At 41.5% G+C, this 16878-nt stretch overlaps 1 protein-coding gene across 8 annotated transcripts in view; it reads left to right on the forward strand.

Annotated features, from left to right (window-relative positions):
• The window catches only part of DST (dystonin), a 496581-nt gene that overhangs the window by 220884 nt on the left and 258819 nt on the right, over positions 1-16878 (forward strand). For all 8 annotated transcript variants that reach the window (XM_065886378.1, XM_065886379.1, XM_065886381.1 and 5 more), the window contains one exon: positions 1126-1187. In XM_065886378.1, the coding sequence (XP_065742450.1) occupies positions 1126-1187 (62 nt within the window). The remainder of the gene's footprint in view (positions 1-1125; positions 1188-16878) is intronic.

A 16878-nucleotide genomic window follows, 5' to 3' on the forward strand; every position in this document is an offset into this window, starting at 1 on the left:
TTTAGGTTGTTTCCATGTCTTGACTATTGTAAATAGTGCTGCTATGAACATTGGGGTGCATGTGTCTTTTCGAATTATGCTTTTCTTCGGGCATATGCCCGGGAGTGGGATTGCTGGATCATAGCATTTTCAAAGAAACTTTCGTTCCATTTAAAGTAGTTTATGGGGCTCAGGGATGAAGAATGAGAAGAGAAAGAGATGAAGAGAGCGAGGCCTATCTGCCCCTAGGGAAAGGATGGAGATATGGACCAGGGGTGGGAAAAGAAAGAGGACCACGGGGAGAAAGAAGAGCCGGCCCCAGATGTAGAGAGGAGGGAGGAGGACACAGGAGAGTGGGGTTTGCTGCCTGGGAGCAGGACGGGGAGGGAGTATGGCTTCCAGCATCCTCTCTAGATGTTGGAGATTAGGATTGTCTTTGAAATAATAACTTGATGAACCGGAACGTTCCAGTGCTCTTCGTCCTACATCATAAGACCTCCCCTCACCCTTCTCTGCACCATGTCTAGTAACCAGGACAGTATCACTATGGCAAGGATCTAGTGGGGCGTTTTGTTGTTACCAGATCGTTCAAGACAGGGAATCTAGGAGAAAAGCAGCATGGTTCGTGATTAAACCAGTGTCCACTTCCAGCCAGAAGACCTGAATTCAGTCCTGCCTTTTATCACAGCTTTAAGTCTTTTTCTGAATAATCGTCGACAAGTCCTTTGACCTCTCGACATCCTGGTTTCCTCTTATGTGAGATGGGAGTGACACTGCCTCCCTTCCCTCTTGTGGCTGTGAAGACCAGCTGGGATGTAATCTGTGGTCAGGTGCTTTGGGAAGTTCATGCAGGGGCTCAGTGGAGGCTGGTGGTGGCGGTGGAGGTGAGAGGACTTCCTGGTGGTGGCGGCGGTGGGGATGATGCAGCAGAGCATGTGGAAGGCAGTGCTGGCAAACGCCACACTGGGAAGAGGCCAATCTTTCTCACAGGTAGTGTCAAGGTGCCAAAACTTACCAAGAAAATTCAAGTGCACCAAACCGTACTTTTTGAACACCTTACTCTTCTTTATTTGCATAGTGATAATGAAAGTCTCCTATTCATAGATTTTTACCAACCTTCTTTTATATCTTTTTTCCCCCTTCCAGATGAACGGGACAAAGTTCAGAAGAAAACATTCACAAAATGGATAAATCAGCATCTCATGAAGGTCAGTGTATATTTCTTTTGCATGTTGGAATTGTTTTGCAGGTTTTAATTTATTGTGCAGTACTTGGTTGTATGGCTGTGAAGCACAGCTTTTCCGTATCAAGTGGGAAGTTTCAGTTCTAGAGCATTTCACATGCATTTCAGGCATCTGTTATTATTTGGTATATGGCCTGTGGGTCATGATTGGGGTGGTAGATGAGTGCCCAGTGATTGCAGTGTCTTCTGTGACATGAGTAAAACCTCTTATTATTGGACTCTAAAAAATCTCAGCAGGTTAAGAAATATGTAAATATTTACGTGTTAGGGCATTGAAAAACTGCAGTTCTCAGTAATGTTTTTTCCTCTCAAGATTCCAAGCAAGTTCTGGCATCAGATTTTATGCAGATGGCAGAGAGTTAGGTGGGACTAAGGATGGTTTATTTAAAAAAAAAAAGAAAAAAAAAAAAAAAAGGGACTACCCTGGTGATTCAGTGGTTGAGACTTTGCCTTCCATTGCAGGGGGCGGCGGGTTCAATTCCTGGTCAGGGAGCTAAGATCCCACATGGCTTGCGGCCAAAAAACCAAAACATAAAACAGAAGCAATATTGTAACAAATTCAATAAAAGACTTTGAAAATGGTCCACATCAAAAAAAAATCTTTTAAAAAAAGATAAAAAGGACGGATTACAGACAGAAGTCTAGACAAATCAGTTTATCTCTTGTATTTAGTATGACCCAGAGATTGGTGCTTATGTGTATGTTTCTCTGTGAAGCAGTTAATAGTTGTGGTTCTTAAATTAATATTTATTTGTGTGCCATGGGTCACTTTGAGAATCTGATGTAAGCTCTTCCAAAAAATACACATGTGCACAACGTTTGCATACAATTTCATGGAGTTATTGGGTCCCAATTCCAGTAGAATTATTGGATCGGTGGGACCCAATATACTCAGCTAAAGAGCCCATGGGATTTCACAATTAACCCTTAGTCACTTTCTTCCCCTTTTATGGACAGTCCTGAAGTCGGAGAGAAGGTAATATTTTAAATCTGTTGTTTGGGACTTGGAAAGAGTTTTCTCGCATAGAAACATTATGTTAATGTGGTTATATCCCTAAGCTATCCTACAGATCCTATTCAAACCATCATTTACCCTAGGGGGATGGTGCCAGTACTGTAATAGCATTTAATAACCTTCTCTAAAAGCGATTCTTATTTCAGGGAGCATATCAGATTACCTGAGAGAAGTTTTAGTCCCCTCTCTCTCATCACCCATGGACAGAATCCTTTTCCCAAATCTGTTACGTCCTTCTGGGGGGCCATGTCATTCACCCCCTAACCGAGACTCACTTCCGTAAGGATTTCTGTTACTACTGGGATTTCTGTTACTAATTCTCTGATGTGTTGGCTGGAGATAAAAGGTGGAGACCCTCTGCTTTATGATGCTCTCGTGAGGCAGTGTCTTGTGAATTCTGAGGAAGGTATCACACCAGCAGTTTACCTGCCCTCCCCCAATCTTTTGCACTCCGTGTAAGCAGGACTCTGCTACAGGCTAGGGCAGAGGTGGGCTGATGTGAGGGTTGCATTATGGAACGTTGGAGCTGAAGGCTCTGACAGGACTTCCCCATCTCTGAGCTGAGTCCAGGGGGAGCGAGGTTTTGGATGAAGAGATGCCCCTTTGATGGTTCCTGACCTAGCAGTCTTTGTGGCTGTGGCCATCTGGGGGTGGCACGTCGGGGACACAGAGGGCTTCCCTGTGTCTTTGGGAGTGTAAGTCACAGTGTTGGCAGTGGAGGGTAGAAACCCATGAGGATGAGGATGACTCCTGTGGGAACGCAGCACTGGTATAAGACGGATGTTCCTTGGGGACCTACTGGGTACTGGGCGTGTTGGGCCGGGCCACTCACCTTACGAGCAGCGTGTATATTGGATGAATGCGTGTAAGGAAGCTGCCTTTGCTCAAAATTCAAAACACTAGTTGAGCTTTTTGAGGACAAGTCTGCATTATCCACTCCTAGGGCACATCATGGGGCCTGGCAAGAGTGTTCTCACCATGTGTAATGCCCATGGCAAGTTTTAAATCACTTAATCCTCCAACAACCCTCCAAGGTGGTTTAATTTAGTGGTTAGGCCCACAAAGCCAGCACAGTCAGACAGCAAGTGTTCAAATCCTGATTTACTTGGAGTATGTGACCTCTTTTTTTGATAAAATGACACATCTAGGAGATTTTAGGCTTACTTCTGCTGCAACCCAGTAAGAAATAGGAAAATAAGTATTTTATGTACAACAGCCATTAGATAGATGCCAGTCTAACTAATTAGGGTTATAATCAAATTAGCTTATTTGTTTCTTGAAGTAGGGCAGAATTTAAAATTCACTCTTACTGAAAAATTGTGCACTGAAATTTCTGACCCAAAACTCACATATGTGAGAACATAGGTTTGTTTGTTTGTTTGTTTGTTTTAACATTTATTCTTTTATGTCTGGAAGCTAGAGCATTACCCTCAAGTGAAGAAAACTCATCAGATATCCCTAAACGTTTTGGGGCACCAGGCTCTTCAGGTTTGTGTTGTGAGTTGACCAGAGAAAGGCCAGATTTCGTGTCATCTTTTCCACGTTTCACCTACATGATGATAAGAGGAATGTTGGATACTGTCGCTGTTGGGGGCCATTTGGTTGTAACCCAATTAGTAGGAAATGCAAAGTAAGTAAATGGATTTTAGATTAGAAATCTCTATATTAGAAAGAAATATTTCTTCTGTGTTGATCTTCTTATACTCTTCCCTTGAAATGTTGAACATATTCAGGGAGAAACAGGGACAGGAGAGAAGCAGATCTCTTACCTTTCTTGCCTTACCTTATTCCCTTGCAACGAATGAAAGTATGTTATTTGAAGAGTTTTTCATAAAATTAGATTATGTTATATAAATGTTAAGGGAAAGGGTGACCATGAAGAACGAGTCAGCAAAATGAAGGAAAAATTGATGGGTAAAGAGAGAAAAAAAGTGGGAATAAAATCATTTAGATAATATTCGAGTAGTTTTATGTGTGTACTCACTCTGTTTTGTCATTTTAACTGTAGACCTTCCCCTTAAACAATGGGGAAGGGAGGGGGAAAGGGGGTTAGAAGAGAAAAGAGAGAAGAAGGGGTGGAGGAGGTTAAAGGGGGAAAAGAGGGGAAGGATGCCTACCTTGTGCCCTGTGCTGCCCCCCATAGCCCGGGAGTTGTATGCTGGGACCAAGTTCTGGAGACTCTGCCCTGGGCTTATTAGCTGCCTGGACTGCTGACGCAGGCCAGAGTGTGCTCCCCATCTTTTGAAATAATTCTTAAAAATTTTGACCTTTCTAAGTGATTATTTTATGTGTTTATTGTGGTTTAATATTATGTAATTATTTTACCCAAGTTGTGGCTCCAAGGAGATCTGTTGTTAGTAGTTCTGCTCCTTTGAGCAGTGAGGTAGTTGAGAGCTTAGTTCCACAACAGACCTTCTTCACTGGATTTTCCTTTTCATTTGATAAATAGTATATTTTGTCTTTGAAAGAAGACTCTCCTACAAGGTTGTCAGTCTGGGAGATGTAAGGCAAAGATGGAAGGTAGACATCTCTGCACTTTATTATTGGTGTGACCGTAACCTTTTTCTGCCTTATCTGTAAATAGTGGATTAGTGTGAGGATTTGATGAGATTGTCCATCTAAGCATAAAGTATGGTGCTTGGCAGATTGTCAGCACTCAGTCAGTGAGAGCTGGTGGAAGAGTGGGCTGATACGGATGGCTGCAAACCAAATAGTAAAGCAGGGGTGGGGTGCCTCTCATGCCCTGCTACCTGCCTTATCCAAATCTCTTCTTTACCTCAAGTACTTTCCCTCTTAGTACATCTGTTTTAGAAAAAGCTAGGGTTTGGGGGTCAGAATCTGTGGGGGAGATAGATTGGCTGTTTTGCCTTGGAGTCCTGCTGGGTCACTTGAGCCGCACCCTCTCTACACACCCCTCCCTTGTGGTCTGTGGGTTGATCTTGAGGGCCCAAAGGCCTGTTTTCCTCTTCTCCCACATACTCCCCTCACAGAAAAGGTGTCTGTGAAGACTCGGCACACTCCTGGTCCTCGGTTGTACCTTCACTTGGACTTGCGCTTGGAGGATAGCTTTCAAATTGTCCAGTTTGCTTCCCTGATTTAAGGGAGGGGGCACCCGCCACAGCCCCTCCTGGTCTAGCTGCATCAGAAGCCACATAGCGAGAGCAGGACTTGGCTGGGGGACCAGGTCAGCCCTGGGCTCCTTGGTGCACTGGGACGTTTTGCAGATGCCAGTGGGTTCCCCTTGGCTGTTAGACTGTTTACTTTTCTCCACTTTATACTTTCAGGTATTTGCTAGTTAATCCCCGTGATTTAGGAAGTTAGGATTTATGCAGCAGTAAACTAGCGTATACCCAGTGCCCAGGGGATGCTTCTAGCAAGGTCAATTTTTAAAAGTTTATGTGACTGAGAAAAGTAAACATCGTGGAGCTTTTAGATGATTGCTTAAGTTACTATTATATCCATATGTGTAAACACTGTTTCCTTAAAATACTTGGTTAGGATTTTTTAATATAGCTTTTTCTCCAGAAAAAAATTAATATAGACTTATATTTATCAGAACTAAAATTACATTTGTTTAAACAGTTTGCTTAATTAAAACTCATGTTTGTTGGTGAGCAGACGTCTTTGGCTTTTTTCCAGATGTATCTAAATTTTAGTGCTCTGGTATTTCAGTTGTATGACTAAGCCTGTCCCTATTTAAACTGATTGCTCTGGCAAGAATGTTTTCCTTTCGATTCATCATTCTGCAAAATATATTTAAGGATGAAGCCCAGTTAACACATTCACATTTGCTGCCTCTACAAGATTCTTCCCATGCTGAATATATTGGATTGTTTACCTTGCAAGTTATGATCTCTAGGTAAACTATGGTTGTCAGAAACAATTATGTATTATTCTTTAGCATAATTTAAATTATAGTACTAAAACATGAGTTGGTTGTTATTGAAAATACCTGTGACTTCAGTTAGCTAAATTTTACCCAGAGAGTTGTTCTAAAGTATAAAATTGTTGGCCTTCTTCTATTATTTACAGTATTTATTTATGCCCATTCTACCTATGGCACTTTATAAACTAGAGGGTCTTAGGTCACTATTTAATTTTTGTTATTCCTGATCACATGCAGTTCTGTCTTGCTGTCTAGAAACTGATGAGTATATATAACAGATAGCACCCAGATCTAAGTACCAATGATGTAGCTTTTGCCTTGCTCTGAGGAAACAAGAAGAAAGGAAGCTCTTTATTTTCTGAAGCACTTTAAAGATCAGAAGATTCCTTTTTAACTCATTGTTTGCCTGGGCCCAGAATTAGAACTTGAGCTGTGAATGAGAGGCTGCATTGAAGAGGAAAAAAAATTTAAAGGGATGAAAAATTTTTGCAAGATTGCGGTCTGGAGAATTCATATAATGTGCTTTACTTGTGTTGGATCCATCTAAACAACCGTTCATGGTGGAAATATATTCTTCAGCACTGGTTAGCTGTACTGTAAATGTATTAATTAACATTGTGTAATTGGATGTTTGGTCTGAGTTTTACTTCATTGATACATAAATGCATTTGGAGAGGAAGAGGCCCTGGATTCCGTATTGAACCACACCCTCTTAGTAACCTGCTTGGTTACCACCTGTGAGATACCCAACTGATGATTACACTTTTATCTCTGTTCCATCTTGTCTTTGGAAAGCTTGATTTGCTTACAGCATAGACATCCTTTGCACACATTGTAAAGGCAATGACTTCATGGCCCTGCTGAATCAATCACACTGTTCTTTGTTTTGTGATTTGGTGGCTGGGAGGAAATGTAAATCCCTAAGCTGAGAACACAGTGATAACTTTTAGGGAATAGGAAGAAATCTCTATTTGCTCTGTGTTCTCGACCACTGCATACTTCTTGAGTAATTTTACCATTTGTGGGCACAGATGAGAGAGGAAAATTTTTGAAGCATCGACTTTTAAAGGGCTAATGAAAAATACCTTTTCTGAAAGTATGATGCAGGTTGTGGTTCTTAAAATTGGCAAATAAGGTATTTTTTCAAGACCTTAGACTTATACATGTGATTCTTAAACTTTAGCTGCATCAGAGCCACTTGGAGGGCTTGTTAAAATAGATGGTTGGGCCCCAGCCCAAGGCTTCATATTCACTGGATCTGGGGTGGGGCCTGAACATTTCCCATTCTAATAAGTTCCAGGAAGTTGGGTTTCTAACAAAAAGCTGATGCTGCTTAGCTGGGGCCACACTATGAGAGCACCTGTCATAGATAAAATGATAAATATTGTAATGAACCATCAGTTTCATTTGATATAACCAACAAATATTCTGATAATGTTTAAAAAATAGTAGTAGCTATTGCACCTCTACTGTAGGCTATGTTTATTAATTAATAATAAATTTTAAAAATTAATTTATATTTACAATATTAATACTATTACTACTACTACTAATAGCTGCTAATATTATTTGAGAGCAAACCACATGCCAGGCTGTCACTTTCACGTCTTAATGTATTTCTCACAACAGTTCATATGGACAGGACCTATTTTTAAAAATTTATTTAATTGAAGTATAGTTGATTTATAATGTTATGTTAATTTTTGCTGTACAGCAAAGTGATTCAGTTTTACATATATACACACACACACAACCATACATTCTTTTCATATTCTTTTCCATTAAGGTTTATCACAGGATATTGAATATAGTTCCCTGTGCTCTACAGTAGGACCTTGTTGTTTATCCATCCTATATATAATACTTTGCATCTGCTAATCCCAAACTCCCAATCCATCCCTCCCCCACTCCTCTCCCTCTTGGCAACTGTGAGTCTGTTTCTGTTTCGTAAATAAATTTATTTGTGTCATATTTTAGATTCCACATAAAGTGATATCGTATGATATTTGTCTTTGTCTGATTCACTTAGTATGATCATCTCTAGGTCCATCCATGTAGCTGCAAATGGCATTATTTCATTTTTTTTTTTATAGTTGAGTAGTATTCCCTTGTATATATGTACCACATCTTCTTTATCTATTCATCTGGATCCTGGCTGTTCTTAATCCCCACGTTACAGATGATGAAACGGATGCCCAGAGAGGTTCCATAATTTCCCCTGGTCACGTAGCTAATAATTCTCAGGATGTGTATGGAAAATAAGGCTAAGAGAGAGTACACCTGTCTGAGGAGGAAGGGAGGATGACACCCTAGTCTGGCTGTTTCTGGATCTTGTTCTCTCTCTACTGCACTAAATTTTTAAGGATGAATTTAGTGATCAAAGCTAAAGGGGGAAGCTGAGCTTATGACGTGATGTTTAAATTATTTCTGTTGTGGTGTAAGAGATAGTGTACGTACTAGAGGAAGGGTTGAAAGCGTTTGGAGGAAATGGCTGGTTTAAAGGCTCGAAGTGTAGAATATAGAAGCAAATCAGGTTTTTGTAAATGTGAAAAAATAGTCGACTTGGTAATCTTGACAACTTCAAGATTGTAAGAGGTAACATAGAGGAGTGTGAAGTCACCTGCTAGTATGTAGGTGACTAGTAGCTTGGGATTGAGAAACTCTGAATATCTTCTCATCATGAAGAATAACAATTTCTTTGTGATAAAATTCCTCATCAATAAATAAAGGTCCAGAATAACACTCAGTTCACTTTCAGCAGGGCTGTGTTGACCTTTGGTATAAGCAGGGCTGTATCTGAAATACAGTTTAGAAAGTACTGTTTTCATGCACCTTCCTGTTTTGTTGGAGACATTAAATACATTTGTGTAAAACCATTACCAGTTATGCCAGGCAGCATAGAATGAGTAGGAGACAGTAAGCGTTTTACGAGATCAGAGCCAGGAAACTTGGGCGGCCCTTAATAGTCAGGGACTGGGACAGGGTAGGGACGTTGGCTTAAGCTGCGTGCAGAGGAGGGGATGGGTTGGGGCCATGTGCCGTGCGCCTGATGTACTGGACCACTAGGGTTTGCTGGAAGGAGACCAGGTTGGATAGAAATCGTGAAGCCACACCTGAAACTAACACAACATTGTCAGTCGACTATGTTTCAGTAAAAATTAAAAAAAAAAAAAAAAGAAAGAAAGAAAGAACTGGTGAAGCCAGGTAAGAAGCAGATGTGATGGGTTAGCCAAGGATGTCATTGGACGTTTTTGAGGACACAAGCAACGTAACTGGCATTTTAGGAAGAACTGTGAATTTCACACATAGGCATTAAGGAACTAGAAGTAACTATATTGTGAATTCTATGAAGGGACTGACTGTGTTTGCTGAATGAGGGAACCTACAGGGAGGGGACTACAGGGGCCTCTTAGTTCTTTCCTTTGTTTTGTAGCAGGTACTCAGATGGAGTTGGAGAATGCCTGCTGATCAGATTATAAGTTGGAAGGATACTTAGTGTAATAAATAGATCAAGAAAGCTGGACCTCTAGTCTCATCAAAAAGACAGAACTTAATGGTGGAAAATGTAAAGTTCTGCTCAAAGATTGAAAAATTTCCCTGTAGGACACAGAAGGTCTGGTGGGGCAGCGATTCATGCAGTCACAGCTGGGGGGTCCTGCTGACTGCAGATTGACAACAGTGATGCACCTGCATGCAGTCTCAGGCCGTCTTAGCAGAGCTGAATATGCTCTGGTCAGCCCACATCCAGGGTGTTTTGTTCAGGTCATGACAGTGAGTTTTAAGGGACAGTCAAAAGGAAAGTGACCACAGGAGGCAACCATGATGGTAAGCGTCTGGAAACCATCTCTCAGATGAGGGATGACAGAGACAAGTGGGGAAGGTGGCTTTGAGAAGAGAGGATTACAGAGAAATGTGTTTTCAGATATTGACAGGGTAGTCATATAAGAAAGAGTGCAGTTTGGGGTTTATTTGATCCAAAGATTATGAATACTTTCAAGTTTGAAGATTTAAATTCAGTATAAAACCTCTCTCTAAACATCCGCAGTGCCCAGTACTAGGCATTCAGTTAAGTGTTTTTTGATCTAAGGATATATTATTAGTTTCTGATGGCTGCTGTAACAAATTACACACACTCAGTGACTTAGAGCAATGAAACCTATGCTCTCACAGTTCTGGAGGGTAGAAGTCTGAAATCAGTTTTTCTGGGCTGAAATCAAGGTGTTAGCAAAGCCATGCTCCCCCCAGAAGCTCTCGGGGAGAATTCCATCCTTGCTTCTTTCAGGGTCTGGTGGCTCCAGCATTCCCTGACTTGTGGCCACACCATTCTAGTCTGCCTCCGTGGTCACAGCGCCTCCTCCTGGTCTATGTGTGTCAGGTTCCCAGTACCTCTCTCTTTTTTTATTTTTATTTAAAAAAATTTTTTTATTTATTTTATTTTATCTTATTTTTGGCTGCATTGGGTCTTTGTGGCTGCGCGGGCTTTCTCTAGTTGGGGCGAGCGGGGGCTACTCTTCGTTGCGGTGCGCGGGCTTCTCATTGTCGTGCGCGGGCTTCTCATTGTCGTGGCTTCTCTTGTTGCGGAGCATGGGCTCTAGGCGCATGGGCTCAGTAGTTGTGGCACGCGGGCTCTAGAGCTCAGGCTCAGTAGTTGTGGCGCATAGGCTTAGTTGCTCTGCAGCATGTGGCATCTTCCCGGACCAGGGCTTGAACCCGTGTCCCCTGCATTGGCAGGCAGATTCTTAACCACTGCACCACCAAGGAAACCCTCCAGTGCCTCTCTTTTATAAGGACGCTTGGAATTGGATTTCGGGCTCACTGGGATAATCCAGGATAATCTTCCCATTACAAAATTCTTAACACATCTGCAAAGACTCTTTTCCAAATAAGACAACATTCAGTTTCCAGGGATTAGGACCTGATATCTTTGGGGCCACAATCATCCTATTACATATGAACTATTAAAACTGCCTGGTGTGAAGTCAACCATGGCTTCATGGGACAGGCACTCCCCAGCTGTTATGAAATTTCCACCAAAATCCTGTGGAGACGTAGTTAGAGTCTATCAGAGATGGAACAGAAATGGTTCATGCATTGGTTGGAGGGTGGACTAGGTGGTGTCAAAGATGCTTTCCAAGCAGACCAAGATGATATAATCATATCATTTGTTTAGAGCAGTGGTCCCCCACCTTTTTGGCACCAGGGAAGACAAGTTTTCCACGGTTGGGGGGATGGGGGGATGTTTCAGGCCGTAATGGGGAGTGATGGGGAGAGGCAGATGGAACTTCGCTCCCTTGCCTGCCTCTCACCTCCTGCTTTGTGGCCTGGTTCCTAACAGGCCGCAGACCGGTACCCGTTGGGGATCCCTGGTTTAGAGGACAAGATGTGCGAAATACTAATTAACAGCGATAGACCAGAGATTTATTTTTCTATTTTTAAATTGTTGGAAATAATTTTATGCTTTAACAAGTTGTAAAAGTAAAAATAGTACAAGGAACCCTGCCCTGGTATGCTCTTTACCCAGATTGACTCTTGTTGACATTTACCCTGTTTTCTGTATCATGACCCCGACACGGTGTGCGTGTGTGTGTGTGTGTGTGTGTGTGTACTTTTTTATCTGAACCATGTGGGGGTAAGTTCTATACCCCATGGCCCTTCCCCCCTCAATACTTCAGCATTTCCCAAGAGTAGGGATGTTTTTTCATAACCACACATTTACCCACTTCATAAAGCTATACGCTGCTTTACAGTCTGTTTTCTATGCCCCAGTTTTGTGGTTGGTCCTTTACCAACCACATTTCCCCAGGGCAGCGTCCAGGTCATGGTCAGCGTTGTATTTAGTTGTCATGTCTCTTTATTCTGCTTTAACTGGGAACAGTTTCACAGCCCTTTTACAGACTTTTATGACATGAGAATTTTTGAAGACTACAGAGCAGGGGTTTATTTATAGAGAATGGAGGATGAGTTAATAGTAAAATATATTTTGAACTTAAATCTATTTTATGACAAGAAGACAAACCTTTTTTTCCCAGGGAGAGTCATTTAAGTAGTTACAAGTGATTTTAGTGTTTTTTGATATAGTAGTGAATTACCTTTTCAAATTAAGAACACCAAAATTTGACTAATTTCATCAGATAACTTTAGTTCCATCTTGTGGTCAATTATAATTTTTCTTCTTCTTGATTTTCTTATTGTTATTATTACTACTTGTGCTCCCAACACTGCCATTTTAAATGTTTAGGCTGTGCACGTCCTGGACGGGATGCATAACATGGGTTGTCTGGTTGAATCCTTGTTTAACCAGTGACATTTGGGAAGCTCAGGGAACACCGTTAACCTGCCCAGCGTGAAGGGGCTGGAATGTGGCAGAGCTGAGGGTCAGTCCTTGGTCCTTCTGGGGCCACAGAAAAACTCTGTCATCCTGCCCCATTTTGCCTCAGTAGAGTCACAGGGCTAAAGAATGATCAAGAAATGAAGACACAGAAGTAGGGGTAAAGCACTATGCTGAGGTACGTTGCTGCTTTCCTCAGTTCTCATCTCTCCCAGCATTACTTCAAGTCTTTGCCATGATGGTTCAGCCATAAATTTTTATTTGCATTCTTCTCTAATCAATACACTTTGCAAGAATTTAGAGATATAGATAAAAATATATGAAAAAGCCAAGCAGCATTCCTGAAGGTGACAGTTTAATCAGAGAAGGGCACTTGACTAAGGCAGTTTTCAAAGAAAAAATTACACTTTGATCAGCAGTGCTGACACCTCCTAAGTCATGTTATATAGGGCGTTAGCTCAGCGCACGCATTCTTTTTTTTTTTTTTTTTTTTGTGGTACGCGGGCCTCTCACTGTTGGGGCCTCTCGCCGTTGGGGCCTCTCCTGTTGCAGAGTACAGGCTCCGGATGCGCAGGCTCAGCGGCCATGGCTCACGGGCCTAGCCACTCCGCGGCATGTGGGATCTTCCCAGACCGGGGCACGAACCCATGTTCCCTGCATCGGCAGACGGACTCTCAACCACTGCGCCACCAGGGAAGCCCCAGTGCACGCATTCTGTAGTGGGTGGATTTAAGCAGAAGACTTGGCTTGTTGTTTATACTGGACTCCAAGCCACATGAGGACAGCCCTGTGTTTGTCTCACTAAACAGGGCCTCAGCCCCAGTGCAGTGCCTGATACACTGTTTCCCTCAGATCCCTGAGGAATTTTTTGCTGCATGAATGAATCTGAAACCAGATGAAACTTCCCCTCCCTAGTTTATAATACAGAACTATGACTACTGTGATGGGAAAGTAAAAAGTGTTGCTTTGTTGGGAGTGAGATAAAAGTTAGTCTGGAAGAAAAATAAACCTGTGATGACTTCCTTCTTTTAAAGCTGAAGATACCTATTGGGCTACAGGGACAGAAACTGAGGCCCCAAGTCAAACAGGAGTATCGTCAGCACCATGTTTTGATCATCCTTTTGAGGCCTCTGCGTGTTCTTTCCATGGCACAATTCAGTTTCTCCATTCGTGTTGGTGGTAGGAAGTTTACTCATATTAATAGATGAGATTAATGTATTTATCTAAGGTTAAATACATATAAATAAATACATATAATAAAAATATAATAAAAATAAATTAAATACATATGAATAAATAAGAATACACATAATAAAAGTATAATATAAAAATAAATTAAAGGCATATAAATAAATAAGTAAATAAATAAATTAGCTTTGCCATACTTACCCACAGTTATTTTCCTCAGTTCAGAATTTAGCAGATACTGGCTTGAGCTAGATTTTCCTCACTTGGGAATTCTCTAATAACATACTGATAATATTAGTAGATTCTCTGTAGCCTTATTGCAGGTAGGGAAGGAAGAAGAAATCTTTTCCTTCTACGCTTCTACGTTCTTGGTTGGGCTGTAGAACAAAAGACAGATTAATAAGAGAAAAGCATACAGATGTATTTCATAAGAGTTTTATGTGATCCAGGAACCTTCATGAGGATATGAAGACCCGAAGAAACCGTTAAACCTGAGTGTTTTTAACACTAGATTTGATGCAGAGTAGAGGGTCCTGGGAAAATGTGACAGGACAGAAGGGTGTGAGCTGAGAGTAATAAACTGGGGAAGCTTAGGAAGGCCTGTCTGTTCAGATTCCTGTCACCTGCAGAGATAAGGATGCTCCTTTCCTCCAGGTACAGGGAGGGCACCTCTCACATGAGGGTCTCATGACCTGCTCAGAGGAGAGGGGGGTGGGGGGAATGACAGAGCCCTGCCAGCACCTGCTGTTTCCCAGCTTAAAGAAAACATTCAGTCTGTCCAGGTGCCCTGTTTGGGGTAGTGTATCCTGAGCCCTGTCATGCAGGTGTGGCTAGGTTTCTCTGAAGGTTATCTAAGATGCTCCTTTCCATAGAATCTAACAGAAAGCCCTGTTTCCAGGCCCTGGTCAGTGTTTGCTGTGCTGCAAACCTGAGGGAAGATTCAGAAACTGGTTTAAAAGGGGCTGATAAGGAAGAGAAGTAGGAGGCAGAAACCAGTGATGAGAGAGCGCAGAGGGGCTGTGCTCTGCAGGGTAGGTGGGGGAGAACTTGACACAGAAAGTGGTCGGGGTGTCAGGGGCTGCAATGGGTCACATCGGTCTGGCCTAGGAGGTTGGAAACAGTTGCCTATATAATACAGTCATTTGATCAGAAGCCGTTGGAGCTGGGAAGACTATTGTGTACGTCTAAAAGTGCTAAACTAAATGCCAGTGGCCTGGGCTGTGGATTCACAGTGCTAACGTATTCTGACACTGATGTTGGCTTAAAGAATTTCTTTTTTTCCCTTCTTCCAGTTTTACTGAGATATAATTGACGTACAGCCCTGTAGAAGTTTAAGGTGTGCAGCATAATGATTTGACTTGCATACATCATGAAATAATGATCACAATAAGTTTAGTGAACATCCATTGTCTCACACAGATATAAAATAAAAGAAAAAGATGTTTTCTTATGATGAAAAGTCTGAGGATTCACTCTTAACAATTTTCATATATAACATACAGCAGTGTTAATTATGTTAATCATGTTGTACTTTACATGCCTAGTATTTGAGAGTTTTGTTTAATTGAGATGATTGACATGTGGTTATAGGCTCAATTCAGTGCAGGTTTTTAACTGTTCTTTTATCTGTTAAGGATTCACGTGTGTATTAAAGCTACACCACCCTAAGTGATCATGAAGGGTATAAAGCTGGTAACAGCTGTGGAATCTAACAAACCTAAGTTTAAAGATGTGCAAATTTGGTCAAGTAATATGACTTTTTTTTTTTTTGCATACGCGGGCCTCTCACTGTTGTGGCCTCTCCCGTTGCGGAGCACAGGCTCCGGACGCGCAGGCTCAGCGGCCATGGCTCACGGGCCCAGCCGCCGCGGCGTGTGGGATCTTCCCGGATCGGGGCACGAACCCGTGTCCCCTGCATCGGCAGGCAGACTCTCAACCACTGCGCCACCAGGGAAGCCCTAATATGACATTTTTAAGGCTCTGTGTCCTTAGTTGTAAATTAGTTATTTACATTTACCTGACAGGTCAACTCAATTACTTTATAATCTTGAAAGTACAAATATACGAACAAATATCTCTCTTATTGATGATTTCCCTGAGTCTTCACGTGCTCTTGTCACTTCACTTGAATAGTTACCCTCAAATGACATGTTCTAAGGAGTTTTCATATTATTGGTTCAATTTATATCACATTAGTCTAGGTTAATGTTTAATCTTTCACTTATGATGTATTCATGTAAGACGTTCAGTTTTTTAATTTTAATTTTTAAAAATTTTATTGAAATATAGTTGATTTACAGTGTTGTGTTTCTGCAGTACAGCATAGTGATTCAGTTATACATATATATATATATATTCTTTTTCATATTCTTTTCCATTATGGTTTATCCGAGGAGATTGTTTTTGGTTCCCTGTGCTGTACAGTAGGACCTAGTTGTTTACCCATCCTGTATATAATAATTTGCATAAGATGTCCACTTTTAACAACTTTTTTTTACCTATTTTATTTTCAATTAAAAGAGGGATACGGGGCTTCCCTGGTGGTGCAGTGGTTGAGAGTCCGCCTGCCAATGCAGGGGACACGGGTTCGTGCCCCGGTCTGGGAAGATCCCACATGCCGCGGAGCGGCTGGGCCCGTGAGCCATGGCCGCTGAGCCTGCGTGTCCGGAGCCTGTGCTCCGCAATGGGAGAGGCCACAACAGTGAGAGGCCCGTGTACTGCAAAAAATTAAAAAAAAAAAAAAAAGAGGGATACATTTCACAAATGAAAGTAGCAAAAGATCTACCCTTTTTTAGGATTTTCCAACGAGATGTGTATGATATGGTATACAGGAAATATAGAGCATTACTAAAATGCTGTTGCTTAATATTTACGCATGGTATTGAGATGCATTTGTGACAGAATCAATAACTGAAATAAATGTAAGAACATCTACCAACATAATATGGACAAGAATATATTTTTATTTTAATTACTTCCTCACAATGCATTTTATTCATTCATTGCCAAAATTTTCCGATTCCATTGGAATGAAAACAAAATTGATCCAGGAGTATGCCAACCTTTACGTGTCCATTATAGGGGTATGGGAAATGATATTTATTGGCAACCAATAGGTCTTTTAAATTTTTTTTTAAAAATTAAAAAATTTTTTTGACTGCGCCATATGGCATGCGGGATCTTAGTTCCCTGACCATGGATAGTTCCATGTCTCCTGCAGTGGAAGTACAGAGTCTTAA

Source organism: Phocoena phocoena, chromosome 10 (genome assembly GCF_963924675.1).
Source record: "Phocoena phocoena chromosome 10, mPhoPho1.1, whole genome shotgun sequence".
Classification (NCBI taxonomy): domain Eukaryota; kingdom Metazoa; phylum Chordata; class Mammalia; order Artiodactyla; family Phocoenidae; genus Phocoena; species Phocoena phocoena.